General features: G+C 41.6%; 1 protein-coding gene across 2 annotated transcripts; it reads right to left on the bottom strand.

Annotated features, from left to right (window-relative positions):
- Positions 1-7,025: 7,025 nt before the first annotated feature.
- On the bottom strand, positions 7,026-19,289 carry LOC110978720 (extracellular signal-regulated kinase 2-like). Of its 2 annotated transcripts, XM_022233937.2 has the most exons (13): positions 19,150-19,289; positions 17,132-17,260; positions 16,421-16,511; positions 15,979-16,109; positions 15,277-15,446; positions 14,314-14,511; positions 13,742-13,876; positions 13,217-13,322; positions 12,318-12,501; positions 11,396-11,500; positions 10,657-10,775; positions 10,041-10,214; positions 7,026-9,650 (listed from the first exon to the last, which is right to left on the bottom strand). In XM_022233937.2, exons 1-13 carry the CDS (start codon positions 19,213-19,215, stop codon positions 9,465-9,467), a joined length of 1,794 nt encoding a protein of 597 aa, XP_022089629.1. In that variant the 5' UTR covers positions 19,216-19,289; the 3' UTR covers positions 7,026-9,464. The 2 variants fall into 2 exon arrangements, with proteins under 2 accessions (XP_022089629.1, XP_022089630.1); XM_022233938.2 differs by lacking the exon at positions 11,396-11,500.
- Between the last annotated feature and the right edge of the window lie 800 nt (positions 19,290-20,089).

Genomic DNA, 20,089 nt, shown 5'->3' on the forward strand with positions numbered 1-20,089 from the left:
GAGCCAGCAATGAGTGTTTGGGCCGTGTTCCTTTCCTCTTAAATCAAACTAAATATAACGTTCATACCAATTCAAAAAATCTTATTGTATTGCAAAGTCTGTGCAATATTTCAACAACTCACGATAAAAATATATCAGGTAATATATCCCTAACAATGTTCTTCAAACTCATTATCTTTTTCAAAACTCTTTATCATCCCCAACCTTTCGTTATCTGTCTTCACTTCATTTTATTGTTTCTTTCCGTCATTTCCAGTTTATAAACCACTCTATTCCAGAAGCACAAGCGTTTGAACAAAATATTTACAAGAATTCCAAGTTCCAAATATCACTAAAATGTCACCGTTCGTTATCGAATCGTCTCTTTTGCACCAATGCTATGCGGGTCAGCATGAGACAAAACAACCAGAAAATTCATTTCGCCGGAGAAGAATGTTCTGGACAGGTCCCCACTGTGATAATGGGCGGGGAGGCGGGAAGGTTGCTCCAAACAGCGCATTTCTGATCCCCGTCTAGACCTGACAACATGCGCCCAATCTGCAATGCCCCCTGGCCCAAGCGGCTGTGCCGACGAGTTTCGATTCTGGGTTGCAAATAGCAAACTCCTGCCAACCTTCTGTCCCGATTAAAGCAGGCCAGAACGGGTGGGCAACTCCTTTCAAAGAAACCACAGTTCCATTTTTTTGGCTACAGGTTTGGACGCCTACGCCTAACCCCAAGCACCCTTTTTGGGGGGAGACGTGATCTCAATAGTCATGCATCATATTTACGTATTGGGTTTTAAAAGTGGCAATATTCCCTAATTTATATGAATCTCCATTGCCCTTTTGAACAGTCTTGCTTATTTACTGGCGCTGATGCAATGAAAATCAAGTAAAGTTCACGTTTTCTTACCTCTTTAAGCGCCTGTCTTCAGTTTGTAATGGTGTGTTGATCTCCAAGTCTTCCAAAGAAAATTCCTGCGCAAAATCTGTAGCTGCAACGGCAAAAACTGTTGGAGTCAAAAATGTATTCTCACACCATGTTGAGAAAAATCAAGTTATAATTTCACAGAACCCGGGATGACAACAGTCAGTCACAAATCTGAATCCTTTCAGTGATGAGGGTGATGGAAGTTGGAGTCCTTATCACGAGTAAACCACTGAATAGGACCAAGCTTGCAGACTAATCCAATTAGACGTCATAACTGCGGTGGCAACGTGATTCTTCGGCTTGACGGGCGCGTGCATTTAGCAAAACACGACACTTTACTGGCCCAAGAGGCATGAAACGCGCGCGTACCACCTGTCCACGAGCGTTGTGCCGCCGCAGTAATGGCTTCTTATTCTGGTTGTCAAATTACACTACATCTCAGCTTCCACCTTACTTGGCCTACTGTCTATGATTAAAGAATGCAACTTAACGATTATTTCAAAATCATACAAAGAACACTGATATTTTCAGCTCGTTTAGAGAAGATTAATCGTCTGTTTCAGAATGACATAATATAGATTGCTCCTTAATCCTGCTCTTTACAAAATGCCGTTGCAATGAAAGTTTTGCCTCCTTTTTAACTTTGAAGATTGTCCAGGTCAATGCCTGAATCTTCTACTAATAATCCCACGACAACAGACCGACTGCGCCTACCAAATCACGTGACCTATAGTGGGTATCAAACATCAACAAACATGACATCTTCCCATAGCAAAGTGTTTCATAAGTGTCATTAATATCAAAAGTACTTAGACTACTGATGTGCACAGAACTCTACCGAAAAACGGCTTTACCTTTGGTAAGCACCACTTAAAACACACTTTGCTAGTAGGTAAAAAATCGGGAAAAAACACTCTATCTTTCTCCCATTGCGAACAAACTTAATGTTTACGCAGGATTTTTCTGAAGAATTTACTTGACTGTCCTGCATTTGGTAGCAGATAACCCCAAGCCTAAAATGCCTTTGAAATTGTTCTTCAGCGAGTGCGCAAACCGTGTGGACCTCTTTTTTTCTCATGCCCATACAGGTATGCCCAACTCAAACGCGTCAGAAAAAAGCCAGATTTTTGCGAGCACTTATTCATTTTCAGCATATCAAACCCTTCGCCTTCCTATCTAATATCAAAAGTACAAATGCTTATATTAAACTCATAGTATCTTCTTGCTTTTAGGCGTGAAGTCGCTCTTCATTCCCCTGCGTAATCGTTGGATGCGTTAAAAGAGGATTCGGCCACAACTATGCATTGCCCTCGAGCAAAGATGGCAGGTATTGGCTGGATATTCCCTAGCCAGGTTTCAACTTGCTCTGTGTTTGTTTTCATGACTGGTTTTCTTTCTCCTAACAATCTGTCAGAGGTATTTCTCTTCCTCTCTCTGTGGTAAGACCCCCATCCCAGCCGACCATGCGGAGAATGTCGGATTTGTGCCAGGCCTGCCTCGGCGCCCGGATGTTGTGCGCACAAAATGCTCTTGGAGACACGCACCTCTCGTGCTGGGATAACTGGCGTGCACAAGTCAAAATAGACACACACACACGAACAAAACATCGGTTATTTATTGCGTGCCGACCGCAAGCGTCTGCAGTCGAACACTGATATCCGTTTCGTTCACCACTGGGTAGCGATGAGTTTCAATTCGATAAGGGAAGTGTTTTCAGCCGAACTTGATGGAAGTCTGCAGTTAAAGTTATCATTTTGACCCGAGGCTGATGTTGCACCATATATCGCCTATCACCAAAACAACACCGATGATACAGTTTGATGACAATTTTCCCCCGAACTCGAAACCTACCACAAAATTAACGTGAAGACATATTTCATTTGCAAGTCCACTAAAACGACACTCAGTAGAAACCCCGATGCTCAAACACTGCATAATTTATGTTTCTGCCTAAATGCCTGTTAGGTAATGATTAAATGAAGATATCAGTTATAGTATTTAATTGGATATTACTGACTGATCCAAGTTATTATCTTTGGAATTTTGTGGTAACTATCGCAGTTTCACGGAAGGGTCATCACCTGTTATGCCTGTCTTCGGCAGAAGAGGACGATCATCAGATCTGTCCAAAAGTTTTTTTTTTCCTGCATGCACGATCGATGCAACTTTTTGTTTTCCACAGACGCGTTTAAACACCTCGTATAAAAAAGGAAAACCGGCGAGAGGATGGCTGTAAATTCATCAGACGCCCCGCCCGATCCCATTGCGTCAAAAGTTTTGTCGTCAATCGAGCGAACGCAAGCCGAGAAATCGTCAGAATCCGCGGGGAATTTTCCGCATACTTGGCATTCCTCGTCGCATTAACCCTGTGTCTGTTTGTTGGGGGAGCCCAATAGTTCAACCATCGGGGAGTGCAGGGTTTCGGAAACATTCGACTACGCTTCACCGTCGGAACTGGCTCGAAAAAATACCAATGCACCGGTCGTGTTTATTTTTGGATTTCCTCACTGCGCCAGTGACAGTTTTGGAGGTTTTCCAAAGGAAAGGGAGGAATCTTTCTCTCGGAATAATTTAAATAACTTTGGTTGCGTGCAAACTGTAACATTGTTTTTCAGAAAACAATCGTAATCACATCCTTGTAAAACTCCAGAAAAACAAGTACATAGCTTAATGTTCCTTGTCAACTTCAAGGTTCAATACCTAAATATATCCTATGTTTAACAACAGTCGGAAGCACATCGGATTTATTATTATTTTTTTTAATAGCTTTAAAGAGGTAATATTCTAAATATTGAAATCCTCGTTTGAGAGTAGACCTTCTTCGCGGGGAAGCCATTTCGATTGTGTTCCCTGAACCTATCGTATTCAATGTAATCTGTTAAATGGGTTGGGGGCAGACTATTTGCGAACCACGCCCAACTTTCAGGGTTTTTTTTAAGTGGCTTAAAACCTTCAGATACAATTTATCACAAATTCTAAAATGACACTGGCATTAATTTTAACAAACGTTTGTTTTGTTGCTGTTATTTGTGTTCTCTAGTTCTGAAAATGAAAAGTTAAAGCTTGCTTTCAATTCAAGATGGCCAACACAAGAATACAGTCTGTTGACATTTTCTCGCGTTCCACTCAGAGCTGGTTTCCCATTCACTCTTTAAACTAGTCAAAATGGCGAATGATTTTCTTGGCAAATCATGCTTTCTTACAAGATTCCTATTCGATGCCTTTTGAAAAATCAATGAACTGACTGAAAAAATCTTGTCAGGTTGACCAATTTCCAGTTGCACCCAGCTGACCTTGAAGAGCTAGTCAAATTTTACTGAATTCTAGTTTTATTTGACTGATCCTTTTTAGAGTGTTGGACAATACAGTGGTTGCTTGAAGGCGCCAGTCAGCACCACCCCCAAACAAGCTCGTCGATCAGTTGTTTTGAATTTACAGCTATCTCATTTGAAGCCAGATATGGGACGGAGAGAACCCCCCCTCTTTGTTATTGTTTGATCGGAATCTCAGGAATTCTTTACCGACTTCTTGGGGGGATGTGTCAGGTAACAATAGTTTACAGGGTGTACAGGGATTGGACAGGTAAGGGGGGTACCCCTCCGTCCCATATCTTGCCTGGTGTAAGCTATCTGGCTGAATAGCTTGCGCCGACTGTCTTTCTGGCTGAATAGCAAATTGGCTGTCTTACTTCCGAGTCAACTTAAGTGGAACTCCAGAAGGGTGCGGCATCCCGGTTCTACCTGTCCCTGCTCGGAACTTGGAGACTGAATTAAAATACATGTATGACCTTAATCTATTAAGTGGTCCTCTCCAGAAATGGGTGCCCCTGCAATAACCCTTACCTCTGCAGACGGTGCAGGTAGATATCTTGTGTTCCACAGTTTCCCCATTTCCTTGTGCCTAAGGCTCTTTTCACATTTAGTTTTGCCGTCGATTTCCTTTCAGTTTAGCCTAAGTTTTTTTTTTCACTTTGGTTTCCTAAGGACAATTTCCTAGTATAGACCACAACTTAGACCATGAAGTCTGGTCTGAGTGACATATATATGCCAGTGCGCCTGCTGGTCCGCAACATCATGTCGCCCTGGGAATCTCATGGACATCAAACCTCCCTAGTAATTACTCAGCATTAAATGCCAACGATACCGGAATATCATGTATCAAATTTAGTCAGAGATAGTGACCTTTCCAATCAGGGGTCAGCCGGCCAAATTGACCTTTGAAAGAGACACCATACCAGGACGCCATTGAGCCAACTTTCAGCCCGCCCGTTCTTCCTTCAAATAAATCCAAGACGTATCTCTTATCTCGCGTAATGATAATTCAATAAGGAAATCGGTGATGCAGTTTACGGCGTAGATGAGCTGAACTCCACTGAGAGGCTCGAATAACCCCTAAAAACGGTTCTGAACTTTGGGACTAGCCTGTGCCATATAATTTGGCTTATGTGGCTCAGTACTGGATCAGTTAACTTAATGTGGTGATTGGTTGGGTTGTAAGACTGTTCACACTCTGAATTCGCCTTATTTTACTGCAGACATCGTCCCCTCTTAACCACTGGTGGATCTATGCCTACAGGGCCTTGGCTGGATCAGGGCTAACCTCCTATAGGCTCCTCTTGCCGTGGTCCCTGCCTTTGGCATTCAAAAAACGAAAATAAGGGGTAAAATAGGGGCCAGGGGGGGGGGAAACCAGTCAAACAAGTGCCGGGTAAAACCCACTTTTGACAGCTGAACCCCGAAGCCAGTACGGGCCATTCACAATAGTGCGCCTTCAAGAGTTTGCAACGTGTTGACCAATCACAGTGCATGAAATCTGTCGACCCAATGCGCATTTGGAAAGGGTCGACAGATGTTTCACACACTGTGATTGGTCAGCGCTTTGCAAACTCTTTGAGGTGCACTATTGTGAATGGCTGGTATTAGCGAAACCTGGATCCATCGATATCCTTATATTTCAATCACAGCCTTAAATGCAAAGACTGACATCCTGCGATCTCCAGTCCATCACTGGCATTGGCTATACATGGTAGATGCATCTATCATACTTTATTTCTTGATTACGCATTATTTTTCTATGCTACTGCACTATACTGATCTCGCATGCATTGCTGCATATTACAAGACAGCACATCTGTCAGTACTCAGTCCAATTTCAGCCCAGGTTAAAAAAATCCACAATTGGTGAGTCTGCCTCGTGGCTATACGCTACATTAAGGCTAAAGTGCACAGCAGTCTACACTACGTTGGGGCAAATCAACCAACCATAGCCAAAATTCGGACAGTTTGGCCAGCCACTAAAAATCGTGTGTAGTCTTTATATGAAAACTATGAACTAAGACTTATGAGTGGTAAGTCCTGGACACTATTCGCTACCAGGCAAACTTAAATTAACAATGTACATGTACATGTAAGTGAATACATGAAACAAGGCAAACTTCCTTTCCCTCCAACTGCCAAAAGAGGGGGCTGTTTGCCGAAACTAAGTTTGGGCCAGCTCGCTGAATGCATTCCGCGCAAAATATCTGAAAACAATACTGCTGTACTGATCTGTACTCTAAAATAAGAAAAAAAAATTAGGTGCACGTGTTCCAGTGGTCACCACGTTAAATGGTGGGCACACTGGCAACTACACTGTTTCGAGAAAGGATTACCGAGTGACCTACCTGAATGACGAGTGCAAGATGTCGGGCTGCTAATTTCGTTGGTCCCAATCAGTCACACGCACAGTTCTGAAATGCAGTAAGCCATAGAACAGGGCACCATTCAGGCCTCGCCTGTTACAATAAAGTCCATTTCTTCTTGGACGAACAATTTGGGCGAAAGTAGGTTGTTCGCGTCATCTGCTGGAGGGTGTGTGTGCTGGACTGACGTTTACGCCACTTTATTTGAATAAACTTTAGAATTAGAACCAACACTTAACGGACATAATTTGATTCGACGGTTGCACGACGCCGGCTGTTGTGGCCACGCTTCAAAACACTCATCGGGCAGTTTCGCGCTTGAAGCCACTTGCGCATGCGCACACATTCCTGAAATCCTGGAACTTCGGAGTTTTACCAAACGTCGGCCTTTTCCCCATTCGACTTCAGGAACAAATGAACAATCTTAAATCCATTTCATTGACAACAATAACTTATTTCTTTACTCGACTCGGTTCCCTCTGTTTACAAAACTGACAAATCTCCAGCGAATCTTCACATACTTTAAACGTACACAGGTATCTACACAGTTTGTACACAATCTTTAGTGTTCACAAGAAAGATCGTATAGCGCCGAAGTGGCTAAAGATGGAGAACTTAACCTTGAATACGCGTAAAATGTTGTTATCGCAAGGGCGCCAATTGGGTAGGAACACAATACGTTAATGCAACAGGCGCAGGCGCCGCCCGCGACAGGCACGCACACTTGGTATGCCTGCGCCTATGCATTAACGTTCATACTCGAATGGCGCCAAGATGATAACACCTTTTAGTCGAGTTCTCCATCTTGCGCGGCTATGCAACGCAATGCGATCTTTGTTAACGCTTGGAATGTGATGTTTTGCCAACGCATTGAATACTGTAACACTAAATACAGGCAAATCAAGCCAACCTATCTCTAGGAATTCCAAACTGCCTTCAATTTCTAGCTGTGGCCAGCTGTCTTCATGAACAATTGAAAAAAATTTCAATAGCACTTTCTCTGTACTTTAACAAGGCATCAAACCCTCTGTAAGTAAACAGTGGTTAGTTTCTACCATCCTCAATCCTACAAAATCTGACATGCTCTCGCGATGGATTTTGAAGTATCAGGGTGCATTTGAGCTAACTTAACTGACACTCGACACATAAAAAATCACAAAGTAACAACAATAACAGCATACTAAATGGTGAAGATACGAATGAAAAAAATCTGCAGTCCTGTTGAATAATGTTAAATAAAGTGGCATCCTGCGAGCTAGCACCGGAGCTTGGTTTTGAGAAATTTTAGATTCTACATGCAAACCACAATTTCCAATCCATTCCTTAATGAGAGCTAACCTGACAAAAATGTAAAAAGAGCATCATCGGTCTGGAAATCACTCTGGCTCTTACAACATACTCTAAGCCGTACTTCCCAATGTAACTCTCATCCTTTGCATTTGACGGTTTTGTCTACTTGGATCATATCAAAAAAGTCCCTAGAGTTGGAATTCTACAATTGGACTTCGACTGTAGGGTATACAACCCAGATATAAATGTTCAAACCGTTACAATAAACAAAAACAGCTCATTTCCGGGCAAAAATCCTGTTAAAATTTCTGGCTGTACTAGATGTAGTAAATTTGACAGTGGCACTTAAAAGGCAAACTTAACATTTCTGTGTCGGAGAGAGAGGTGAGTTAATACAGAATACAATGCAGATATTTACTGTTTATTGCAAAAAAATATTTAAAAAACCCCGAGCAACAGTTTTAGGATGTATGTTATTAAGGCTTTCTTGTTAAGTTAAACGTAGACACAACGGACCCACATCCTCAGAAATAGACAAAAAAGGTATACATCTTGATTATTAATTGCAACACAATTGCAGTAAAAACATTGGAATGGTAAAATGCTGAAAACTTGAACAGGTATCACATTATAAGCTTGATTCGTGAATTGGCCATATTGAATTGAAAGCGAGGCAAACTCTTCATTTGAGAGTAGGAATGAAAACAATAAATATGAAATTCCAAGACCAATCAGAATGTGATCTGATGAATAATTTCAATTTTTTGATTTAAAGCCTGATTTAGGAAAAAAATACAAGTACTAAAAAATAGTCCGGTACCATCTCATTTAACAGTCAAGTTTCGAAACAGGTTCAGGGAACAATATGGAGTCTGAGGTCTTGAGTTTCAATTTCTTCAATTTCAACGGCTAAAATTTGGAGAAATTTTGAAGCAGGGAGCCAAAATAACTGCAGCGGGATTAAGCAGGTACAAGGATCACAGGAAGTTTACAATGTAGATTAACATTAACTTGATAAAATAGATCAAAATGTCCAAAAACCACATAAATACACATTCAGGCCTTTAAAATTACTGTCATCTTCAAAAGCATAAATATGGTTTGAAAAACTAGACAAGGCACAATAGTTTCAACTCTAAAAGTGTTAATTTTGCATACTGAGTAACAAGGTTTTCGTCAGGGTTTTTTATTCATGGGCTAACTTCAACAGTGGCTTGGCAAAACTTTTGAACTACATGTACTGCAACTGACAATGCTGCTTTTTATTCAATTCAACGCCGCGCTCGGGTGCTGCTTATTTTGTTTTTGTTGCAAGGAGGTAGCAAATGGCTGAACGATCAGGTGGTGTGGTCCACCACAAGTCTAGTTGTGATCTCTTGCACAAGACCGGCCACTAGAAACAGACAGAACAATGACAAAGGAGGGCTTTTGTCACTGTTCGTTTGACATTTGGCATAACAACACTGGAGACAAGTCAAGTAAAACAGCGGTTTCGGATGAAAGAGAAAGCATGGATTTAACTCAGAACTCTTTATCATCAGGGGAATGCAGAGAACATGGTTCTGTCCTCGCCGCACACCTGTTACCATTTCATGGTTTGGATCTTTGCCAGGCCGCTGGCCGTGATTGTTCCATGAGCTTGGGAATAGCTGCCAAGTGTGGACTTTGGTGCGCCTGCAGAGGGGGCGTTCTTAGTGCCATATTGCTTCCGGCCATACGAAGGTTTGGGGCGGTCCTCCTTGGCCGAGACAGGTCTGTGACCTGGAACCTAATGATCAAAATACACAGGTATAAAAGTTTGTAAGTATTGCAACAACTTATGACAGACTTGTGATTGGCTTGAGATTGACAAGGGATTGGCTCAAGACTGACTTGTTATTAACTTGGGGGTGACTTGTAAATGGCTTGGGACTGACCTGGAACAGACTTGTGATTAACTTATGATAAGTCTGTGATTGACGTAAGATGGACTTGAGGTTGACTTGTGATTAACTTTTGCCTGCTTGTAGTTGGCTTGAGATTGACTTTGGATTGGTTTATAATTGGCTTGGGGTTGACTTATGATTGGCTCATGATTGACTTGGTCAAGACTTGGGACTGATTTATGAGTACTTGTGACTGGCTTGTGATTGACTTCACAACACTGACATTAACTTACAACTCTTGAGCTTGTGACTGTCAGACCCAGTGGATTCCTGTCAATGTCCCTAGTGATCTGGGCATTGCGTAACCCAGCAGAGAATGACCTTGTGCGATGGTGGCCTGCACTGTGGCGAGAACTGCGACTAGGGGAACGGTAGACCTGTGCCTGGTTCTCACTTCCGCTGCCAGTCTGCATGCAAGAGGAAAGCGAGCTCAGGTTTTGAACTTTTCTCCTCAACTTACCTGAGTTCTTTCTTGAATTGGAATGTTCAGTCTGGAGTCTAGAAACTCCAGTCAAACTTAATTAAAAGGAGGTCCTTTGGACTTGGCACATTAACTTATTACCACAGGAACCTCGTATTATCAGGAATGAAAAAATGAGAATAAAAGGACAGGAGTCTAAAAATTTCCTTGTTATAAGCAGATAGTTGTGTTATTACAGTGTTCTTAGTGACGAAGTTTGAATTACAGATGAATCTGACCACACTGCCACGTGGTTCGGTATAGAGCCACTGTCAAAGGACAGTGGCTCTGTACAATAGTCCTCACTCTGCCTTTAATGGGGGGCATTCAAAGTGAATAGGGACAGCGTTAAGCAATTGAATATTGAAGATTTCCTTGATCTGACTTACGGCATTGATGTTTTCTAGACTACGTTGCCTGGTGAGGAACCTCTGGCCAGCCTGGGCCGGTGCCTTGGCCGGGCTGCCGACTGGGGCTTGATCCTTGGCTTGCCTTCCAAAGGCTACCCCTGCAACGATTACAAATAAAGCGAGCAGTTCACACAACACTCTGAACAATGACACAGTGTGATTGGTGACAATGCCATGAAACTTTCCTCAGATTTTTCTGGCCTTCGTCAACTGAAAGATCTGGGATCAACAAACCTTTTGAGTCATTCTGATCAATTGAAATGACAACTGATGAACCACGTGCCACAAACACAAAATGGTTCCTGAGAAACATTCAGAAAATGCAGACAGCATCAGTGCATGACACATGTACACAGCTAGGAGCCGTGCCGAGTCCTTTCAATTTAACACCAGACACTCCCCCCCCAATTCCATGTCAGTCCAATGCATTCCGGCCTGAGTAACAACACAAGGAAAAGCCTTCCCTCTGAACCTCTACTTCCACAAATCTTGCAATCACCTTCTTGCAAAATTCAAGAAAACTGCTCGTACAATTTGGGCAAATGCTATGCCAAAAAAAAAAAAATCTATGTATCCTGAATACATTTCTCCTGAAATCTGGGAAATTTCCCTCCCTGTAACATCACAATGGTGGGCAGCAGGCTTTACTCAGTCTTAACTGACAAATGACTTACTCTGAAATTTAACCATCAACAATCGACTCTGAAAAGCTCATTACCTGAGTGATAGTGCGCGTTACCATTCGGCTGCAAAGGCTGCTTGTTGGACAGAAGGGCAGCCGATCTACTCCCCTGGGCGAGGGGAGGCCGAGTCGACCGGCCCACTGGGGTAAGGGGAGGTGACAGACACACAGGCAACGGGTACAGCACAGAGCAACACAAGAGTGCAGATACCATCACACAAGCCACAGCACATACAGCAGAGCAGAGAGAGAGCAAATAAGGGGAAAGAGGCATCACCAAAAGAAAATAAGTAGGTGGGAAATAGGACCAGAGCACCGAACAGCAGGCACCACCCCCAAAAAACCAAAAGAAACGGTTACAATAATGGGTGATTCACAATGCAGTCCACCATGGCAACCAATATACATTGAATTGCCATGGAAAGGCCATATCACTAAATTCTATTCGCCGACTGCACTTGGGGAATTTGAAATTTTTTCTGATGTTTGTCTGTGAAAAAGTTTCCTGAATATGGTTTTAGGAGCGGTTTCAGTGATCCTTTCTTCTTTCTATTGCACGTAATGTCCCAATCTATTTCCACAAGTTGTCTACTGACATACACTTCTATGCGATTCTTGGCAAATCACCAAAGGCTTCTGTCGACGATAAACTTGGAAAAAGACCTGTTGGGGCAACCTCTTGGTGGCACACTGTATTGCAAATTGCCCATATTGCATTGGACTTAGCTAGCGTGCAGTTGAAAATTGTGATCATTGTAAATTTTCCATGGCTGGCAAGCTTCTGTGCTTGGCAGGTCCATGAATTTGGCCACAGTGCTTTGGTAAGCTGTGCCATACATGCAGAGAAATTATAACAAACTCCAAAGAAGAACACTTCACGAGCATGACAAATAAAGCATTCCATCTACTCTAGATTCTAAATCACGACAACGTCATCAATGGTGCTCAGCACACCTACCTGTGTACGCAGGCTGAGGCGCGGCTCCACTGGCACCCACTACTATTTTCTGCTTACTGGCTACGTGGTTGGTTTGGGGCGGTAGCGCAGCAACGGGGGCAGGCTCTGCAGGGGGCGGAGTTTCCTTGGCTTTCTCGTCGGCGCGTAGGCGTTCTCTATGTCTGGCTTTCTTCTCCTTTATCATCTAACAAATGGACAGATAGGGTCATGTCAAACGTGATGAAAGGGGTGAGATTTGGACATGAAGAGAAAGACAGGAAACATCTAGCAAAGTGGTTATCAAATAAACACAATAAGAATACCGTGGCTTTTCAGGGAGTTCAATAGTATTTATTTTATTTATTCATTTATTTTTTTACCCTGGGTAATCCATTTAGTAAGCCTGCTCACTGATCTCCCATGGACGCCAGCTTATATAATGTAAGACATTAAAATGCCAAAAATACAGTACAAAAGAATAAAAAAGGATAGAAATTAGCAAAAAAGATAAGAACTCATTTTACAAATATAATCAAACCAAACACATTGCACACAGTTCCACAAAAAGTCATAGATTACCATTCAACACAGTACACTAGAGCATATAATGCTATGGTCAACAAGGGGTGACTTCTCTCATAAAAAGCTATGGGTTCTCAAACCTCTAAAAATCCACAATTTGGGGTTCAAATACTCCAAAGTCTGGAAAGATCCTAAGAAACCAACAATTGAGTTTTTGTGTATCTATAGCAACATAAGCTTTAAGGCCACATACAGGTATTCGTTTTAGCGATCGTAAGCCTACTAAAGATGATGTCTCCACAAATCTCTAGCTGAATTCTGATCAGATGACTAGAATGTACTAAAGATGATGTCTCCAAAAATCTCTAGCTGAATTCCGATCAGGTGACTAGACTGACCTCATACAGTTTCCTCCTGTACTCGCCAACTGATAACTGTACATCGTCATCCAATGGAGGGATGACATCGTAGTCTAGGACCTTCTCTTCAGCTACATTGTGAAACCTATGCAAATCAGTGAAAACATTGCACCAGTCTCCAAAGAGTTCTTTGCATCACTAGCTAGTGTCATCTCCTGTAAAAACCGTGTTGAGTTTGACAGGACTAGATTACTTTTACCACAGTTTCTTGAGAATTTATTGGTACTGGTCTTGTTAAATTTTGTTGGCTCAAATTTACTCTTTTCGGTCACCCAGAAAAAAAACTTGGTTTTAAAAGAGAAACCACAAAAAAGTAGAAGGGTTTTGATTGGCTGATTTTGATTGGTGACACCTAGCCAACCATTGGTTGATTCTGCCTGGTACCCAAGAGATATATTGTGTACAGATCACCAGGGAAAATTGGCCAGTGGTTGACAGATAAGTTACTGATCCAACATGGGCAAATGCTGAGATGGGGGGGAGGGTGGACAGAAAGCCACCTGCCTTGATACATATGGGTGTTTGAGTGCCTCAGCAGCTGTTAGCCTCTTCTCAGGGTTGAACTGGAGTAGTCTCCGCAGCAGGTCGATGGCATCAGGTGGGGCCTTTGGTAGGACGTCTTCAAATGATTGCCTATGTCTTTAAGTGGACAAATTTGAAAGAGACTTTGAAATTTGGGATCAGTGGTTTGCAACTGTCTCATTATTACCCCTGCTTGCTGAGCCAATCATAATCTCCAAAAACTACCTCCTCTACAAATGATGGTAAAAACCATTCGCAACAAAAACTCTAACAGCACAGTAAGGTATGGACGGATATTGTCACGGTATCCTTATTTTGAATGATTTCTCAGTCTATAACTAAGACCCTAATCGTCCAGGTTTGGCGTCTTAGAATCAACTTGGATTTCGTCAGTAAGAGCCAGTGGGTGAACTAAATGATTCAGTTTTCTGGCCAAGAGGTGCCTAGTGTTGGCAAGGGATGTCGCATTTTTAATGAAAACTGACCACTTTGACTCCACATTCTTGCAACTTGCAAGGATGAGAAGGATGATTGAACAAACAGATTACGCGTACCTGACGGATGCTTTGTCGAGAATTGAGGAGACATATTCAGAGTCGATGGCATCCTTGTCAGCCTTGGAGGGAGGGTCAATGACGTTCATGATTCGCTCGATCTGATTTAATGTGGACGTTCCTGGGAAGAGGGGCTTTCCCCGAAGTAACTCACCCAAGATACAACCAACACTCCACATATCAACTCCTTTTGTATATCTGTGATAAAAAAACCCAGAAAAACAAGCCTAAACTATGTCTCTAACCATTCTTTCAAGGACCATTCCTGAATCCTGCAAATTCCTCCTGTGTAGGCAACCAATGGCACATTCTTCATACTGTCACTTTCAATGGGCATCAAGCCCTACATAAGGTAACAGTGGCTGGGCTCTACCTTCCTTAATCCTACAAAACCCTTCAAGTTGCAGGAAACCAGTGACAAATTCCTTACACTTCAGCTGGAAGGGACATCCAGCCCCATTTAAAGGAAACAGTGGCTGGGCTCAACCTTCCTGAATCCTACAAAATCTTTTAAAAACCTCCCGGTGAATCGTGGTCAACACTGACTACCAAGCTTGAGCAACAAGATATGAAAGACTTGGCAGCTCTGTGATGAAACATTTTCCAACGGTCCTTCCCATCATGTAGCAAGTATAGTTTGTCAGAGAAAACGGCAGCTTTGGAACAAATTTAACATAGTCAATTATCATATTTAAGACAGCATGCCTAATAATGAACTCATTTTACCAATTTACGCTTTTATAAGCAGATTTTAGCAATTTCCGCTTGTATAAGCAGATTTTAAAGACAAATTAGTCTCTTTGACCAGCAATATTTAGATTTGATTCTAACCTGAACCGAGATTTCTAGTTTTGGAAAAGGTGAAGCTGAAGGGGCTAGATGCAAGCCAAATGAAGACAAGGCAAATGATGCCTTGGATCATGTGACCTTAATATCCCACAATGCTTCTAGTCTAGTCTCTACCTCTTTGACGCGAGTAGGATCTCTGGTGCTCTGTACCACCTCGTCGCCACGTATTCTGTCAGCGCTGGATCGCTTTCGCTCTGTGTTGTGTCTAACTGTGTGATGGACCTCGCCAGGCCAAAATCGGCCACCTTGACGAAACACTCGCTGTCCAGGAGAATGTTGGAAGGCTGCAGAGTGGTTTAAAAAAAAATTGTCACAGTAAAATGCACTACAGAAGTGAGGAAAAGAATGAAAATTTCACCTCTAAACCTGAGCATTTCTTAAACTATCAAAATCCTCCACTGACCGAGAAGCCAAGAGTAGGTTCTTAGCATTTACAGGGCACCAAGCCCCATGTAAAATAACAGCGGCTGGGCTCTACCTTCCTCAATTCTACAAAATCCAACAGAACCTCCAAGCAGGTTATGAAAGATGGAAGTGCTTTGGATTACCTAATCAATGTATTTTCAACAGATGCAGCATCAGAGTGATTTTCTCGTGTAATGTACATGTAGATATTTTGTCATTTTTTTGGGGGGGGAGCAGGCATGCAACTTGGATTTGGACAAAAACGAGGAAATTCCACTCTTTACGAGACTTTGTACCGTGTTTTTCAATTTCCAATAGCATGAGTGTGGATGAAAAACATGGAAATCAGCTGATCCCAGGAGAAGTTGCATACCGGGGGACTTTGAGGGGGCGTCTTTTTTGCAAGCCTACCTTGTGGTCTCTGTGAATGACATTGCCGGAATGTAGATACATGGTAGCATTGATCAGTTGATACATGATGTATCTCTGGTGGATGTCCTTAAGTATATTGCCGTTCTTTATGACCGCATGTAGGTCGGTATCTACATGTATGATTCACATTTGAACGTGTAAAATAATACAGAAATTTTTTTAACGATATGAATACAAAACATATGCAACAGCTGCAATCTTAAATATCTTCCAACAATCTTACAAAAGGACCTTAGAGTGTGCTTTCAACTGCACTGAATTGGAGGTTTATAAATGAACAAGAAACAGGTCATCAAAGGAAACGGAATAAAACAATTGCAATCTTTAGCAAACACGGCAGGGTTAGACTTCTGTCCATTTCTACTAGTCAACGCCAGAAGAGTTTTTCTGATCACAGACGGAGGAGGGGTTTGGTGCTTACCCATGTATTCAAAAACCAGGTAAATGTCTTTGTCGTTATCAGCCTTCATAACATTCAGCAACTTAATGATGTTTCTGTGATCACCAAATTCCTTTTAAAAACATGATAAAGGAATAAAATGCATTCTTTACATTAAAAAATTGTAACATTTATGGAATTTAACATATTAAAAACTAACTACAGTGGAGTCACAAGTTGCATAAGTCAGAAACTTGAAACAGATTAATATTCACTGATGCTCAAAACTTGTAAAAACCTTACTGAATTTTTCAGACAATATGGTTCAAAATTTCCAGTTTTGTTTGAGACAACTGCTTCATCTTCAGTTGGGAAAGGTCAATTGCAAAGGTTTTGTAAGATTTTTGGATATTTCTTCCATTGATTTTTTTCTGGGGTACCAAATGAGTCGTGAGTCTGTACTCTGTCACCCCAGCGTGTACATTTAATACTCGATAAACACTCACACTCATATCAAGACGCCTTTACATTATTGCCAGTGCGCATTCATGTAACTCACCAATTGCTCGGTTGGGAAATATCTCAATAGTCAAGCTTTTTTGTTACCACTAGTTCCGAGAATGTTTCTGTTGGCTAACAGGATTTGTTTTTCTCTAAACATGCAAATACAGTTCCCCTTCTGCACTTTCTGCTACGACTGTGACCAACCTCTTACAATCATCTTTAACTGAGTTTCACAGTTTCCAACAATACCTGCAGGAACATAATTTCTCTGAATGTCCGCTGAGCGTCTGTCTGGTTCCTGAATGCATCAAAGATCTTCTTGAGGGCCACAATGTCGCCAGTCCTTCTATCAATGGCCTTCCATACAATTCCGTATGCCTGTCAAGAGAAGAAATGAACAATTCAATCTGTACTCCTGGCCTTTTTGAGTGATAGCTGATACGTGAAGGACACTTCATCATGTTCATGAAATTCTATAACAGAAATTTATACTTTAATTAAGAAGAGTTGTCATTCACAGAGGACAACGTGCGTGCAACATTTCCTTGATATAAAACTCTGCATGATCAAATTTTGAAACTTTGCCAGAACTTTTGAACGATGTCTTTTAGTTTTATGAACAATTTCCACAACCTGACCGCTGGGCGCCCTGTTGAGACACGAAATTTGCATGATGTAATACCAAAGAAAACATCGAAACTGGTATCCATGGAACGACTGGTTCCGCTACAAATGAACATGGAGTTACATGTGCTTGCACTGCGTAGTGGGGATCAATCTGTGTGCCATGTCTTCTGTGCTGCATTATCGCTTTTCTGTTGAGAGGTTGTGCTCCTTTCTTCATGATTTACAATAATACCAAAATCGTGTGTCATTGGTAGATGTACTAGAAATTCGGCGAACAAACTGGGATTGAAATTCTTTCAGTTTCTGAAGAATGACAGCATTCTTCAAGTTCATGTTGTTGTCCGCAGCTACGCCTGCTTTGCATGCCTAAAGTGCACGCACTGTGGTATTTCCTCTCCACGGTAGTACATCTCAAAAATCAACATTCATTAGATGCTAATGAGTTGTGACAACACATTCAATTTTACAATACCGGACTGGACTCCCAGGAAAAATGGGTACAAAAACTGTGTTTCATTTACACAAAAATGTGTATTGCAAGGGAGATATTGATAAGTGCCACTTTTGTTAGACTTGGCTCTTGTGAATTCGATTCAATATGAAAATGTTAACATTGTTGGAGTTGGTCTTTAATGTATCATATCTATCTGAAATGATATTAAAATTTGAGTGTTGAAATTTGAGAGACAAAGTCGGACTTGCTCATGCAGCCCAACTGGCCACCATGACAGAGTAAAGAAAGATGGTGGCCTCCAAACACTGCAAAAACCGTTCGTTTTTTTGAGAAAATCTGGAAGTGAATTTGATGCCTCTCTTACACAGTAGCAGGTTTTAGAGTCTCTAAAATATGATAAAACCACATATAAATCTTCAGAGGGTATTTTCAAGTTGTTGACACTTTGCCATCATGTTTGTTGACGCTACTTGTGTGTGTTGACCCTTGTTGATGTTTGTTGATGCTGCACAGCATTATGACTGGTTGTTGCAACATTGTGCTTTTAGGCTGAGGAAAACCTGATGTGTAGTGACGCTGAGAAATTACAGCACACAACGTCTCGTGTAAATAATTCTAAGTATAAACTCGACCATGATCTGATGATGATGCCAATTTGGATGGCTGGAAAAGTGTTAAAAACTGTTGTAATTTTTGTAATTTCGCAGTGCACTTCATTTGCAAATGGCAAGTTGCATTTGTCATTAACATGAATGCCAATCTGTCAGTCTGTGATGAGCATTCTCCATGTTCACTGAATAATGCCAATGCCGAGGCTAACAACTGTGTCATGACTGACACTGTTCCCAAGCTAGTCTGACATGTCTGAGATCATGGACTAGTGTAGTGATGGAGATAGACAAGAGTGCACACTTTTGTATTTTCACTTAACACAGGGTATTCTGAAATTATTCCCATTATCTAATTGCAGTGACACGGCTTGATTATTAAAACTTTGAAAGTTAAATGTCGGCAGACCTTCGATGTGAGCTTATCAGTTCTTGAGGAAATTACGCTATAACGGCATGTAAATCCGTGTATTTCCGACACACTCATATTGGGCAAGATTTTACAAACTATTTCATTTTTGACGGCATATTAATCTACAGGTAACATGGGAGGATTCTCTTCCGCAAGCACTACTCACCCCTTTACCAAGTCTTCTTTTGATTTCATATTTTCTTAAAATGTGGCTTTCAATGTCCGAGCTCATTTTTACCGGTAGAACTTAGAAGATTCGACCCCGTAGCGCGGAATGTCCAATTTAAGTGTACACACTGTCTTATACCCTGCCCTCTAAGCGCTCAATACAAATTCCAATTGAGAGAAACCTGACTACAAAGTAAACAATTTCGGCCAAGTAGATGGTGTCAAACAATTCACCCTTTTACTTTTCGCTGAAAAACATAGTGCTTGTCAAATTTACTATTACCCCGTAAAACTGTAATACTGAGGTCAAAATAAGTTTTCATCAGAAATAATACATTGTTCAAAACATCTTTCTTAGTAATTTGATAAATCTGTTAATTCAAAAATGAATATTTGTTCTGAAAAAGCGGAGAGATATTACACTTTTGTGAAGTGGGTGACCGAATGACATGCTTGATTTAATTCCTGTGCGCATCGTTCAGCAGGGTGCCAAGGCAACCGACGCACAAGTTAAAATGCCGACTACTTTGAAATTGAATGATGGTTTCAGTTGTCCCTTTCAAGCTTTTATCATTCGACCAGAAACGCAGACGCAAATTCAGTTGCTGCAGGAATTGTAGGAAAAAGCCAGTTTGTTCATAAGGTATCATTCAAGACTCCCTAAGTCCCCGTAACGAAAGAGGGCGCAGTGTTCATCTTCGAGAGCCAATTTAGAGCTATGGTCTTCGAACTTGGAAACGTCGGGGGCTTCGTTGATAATGAGCCTAGTGCCTTTTTAATCGTCAGATTTAAAAGCATTGCTACTGTTAGGTATACTGAAATTGAACGTACCCTGACTGTACTATATACATGTACACGTTTACACACGGCCATTGACTAACACCTTGATCGAAGATAATCATGACAATTTGGGATTGGACCAACTGGTTTTTGGAGAA

Source organism: Acanthaster planci, linkage group LG18 (assembly GCF_054643075.1).
Source record: "Acanthaster planci isolate LZ-2023a linkage group LG18, COTS_SCS, whole genome shotgun sequence".
In the NCBI taxonomy this organism is placed as follows: Eukaryota; Metazoa; Echinodermata; class Asteroidea; order Valvatida; family Acanthasteridae; genus Acanthaster; species Acanthaster planci.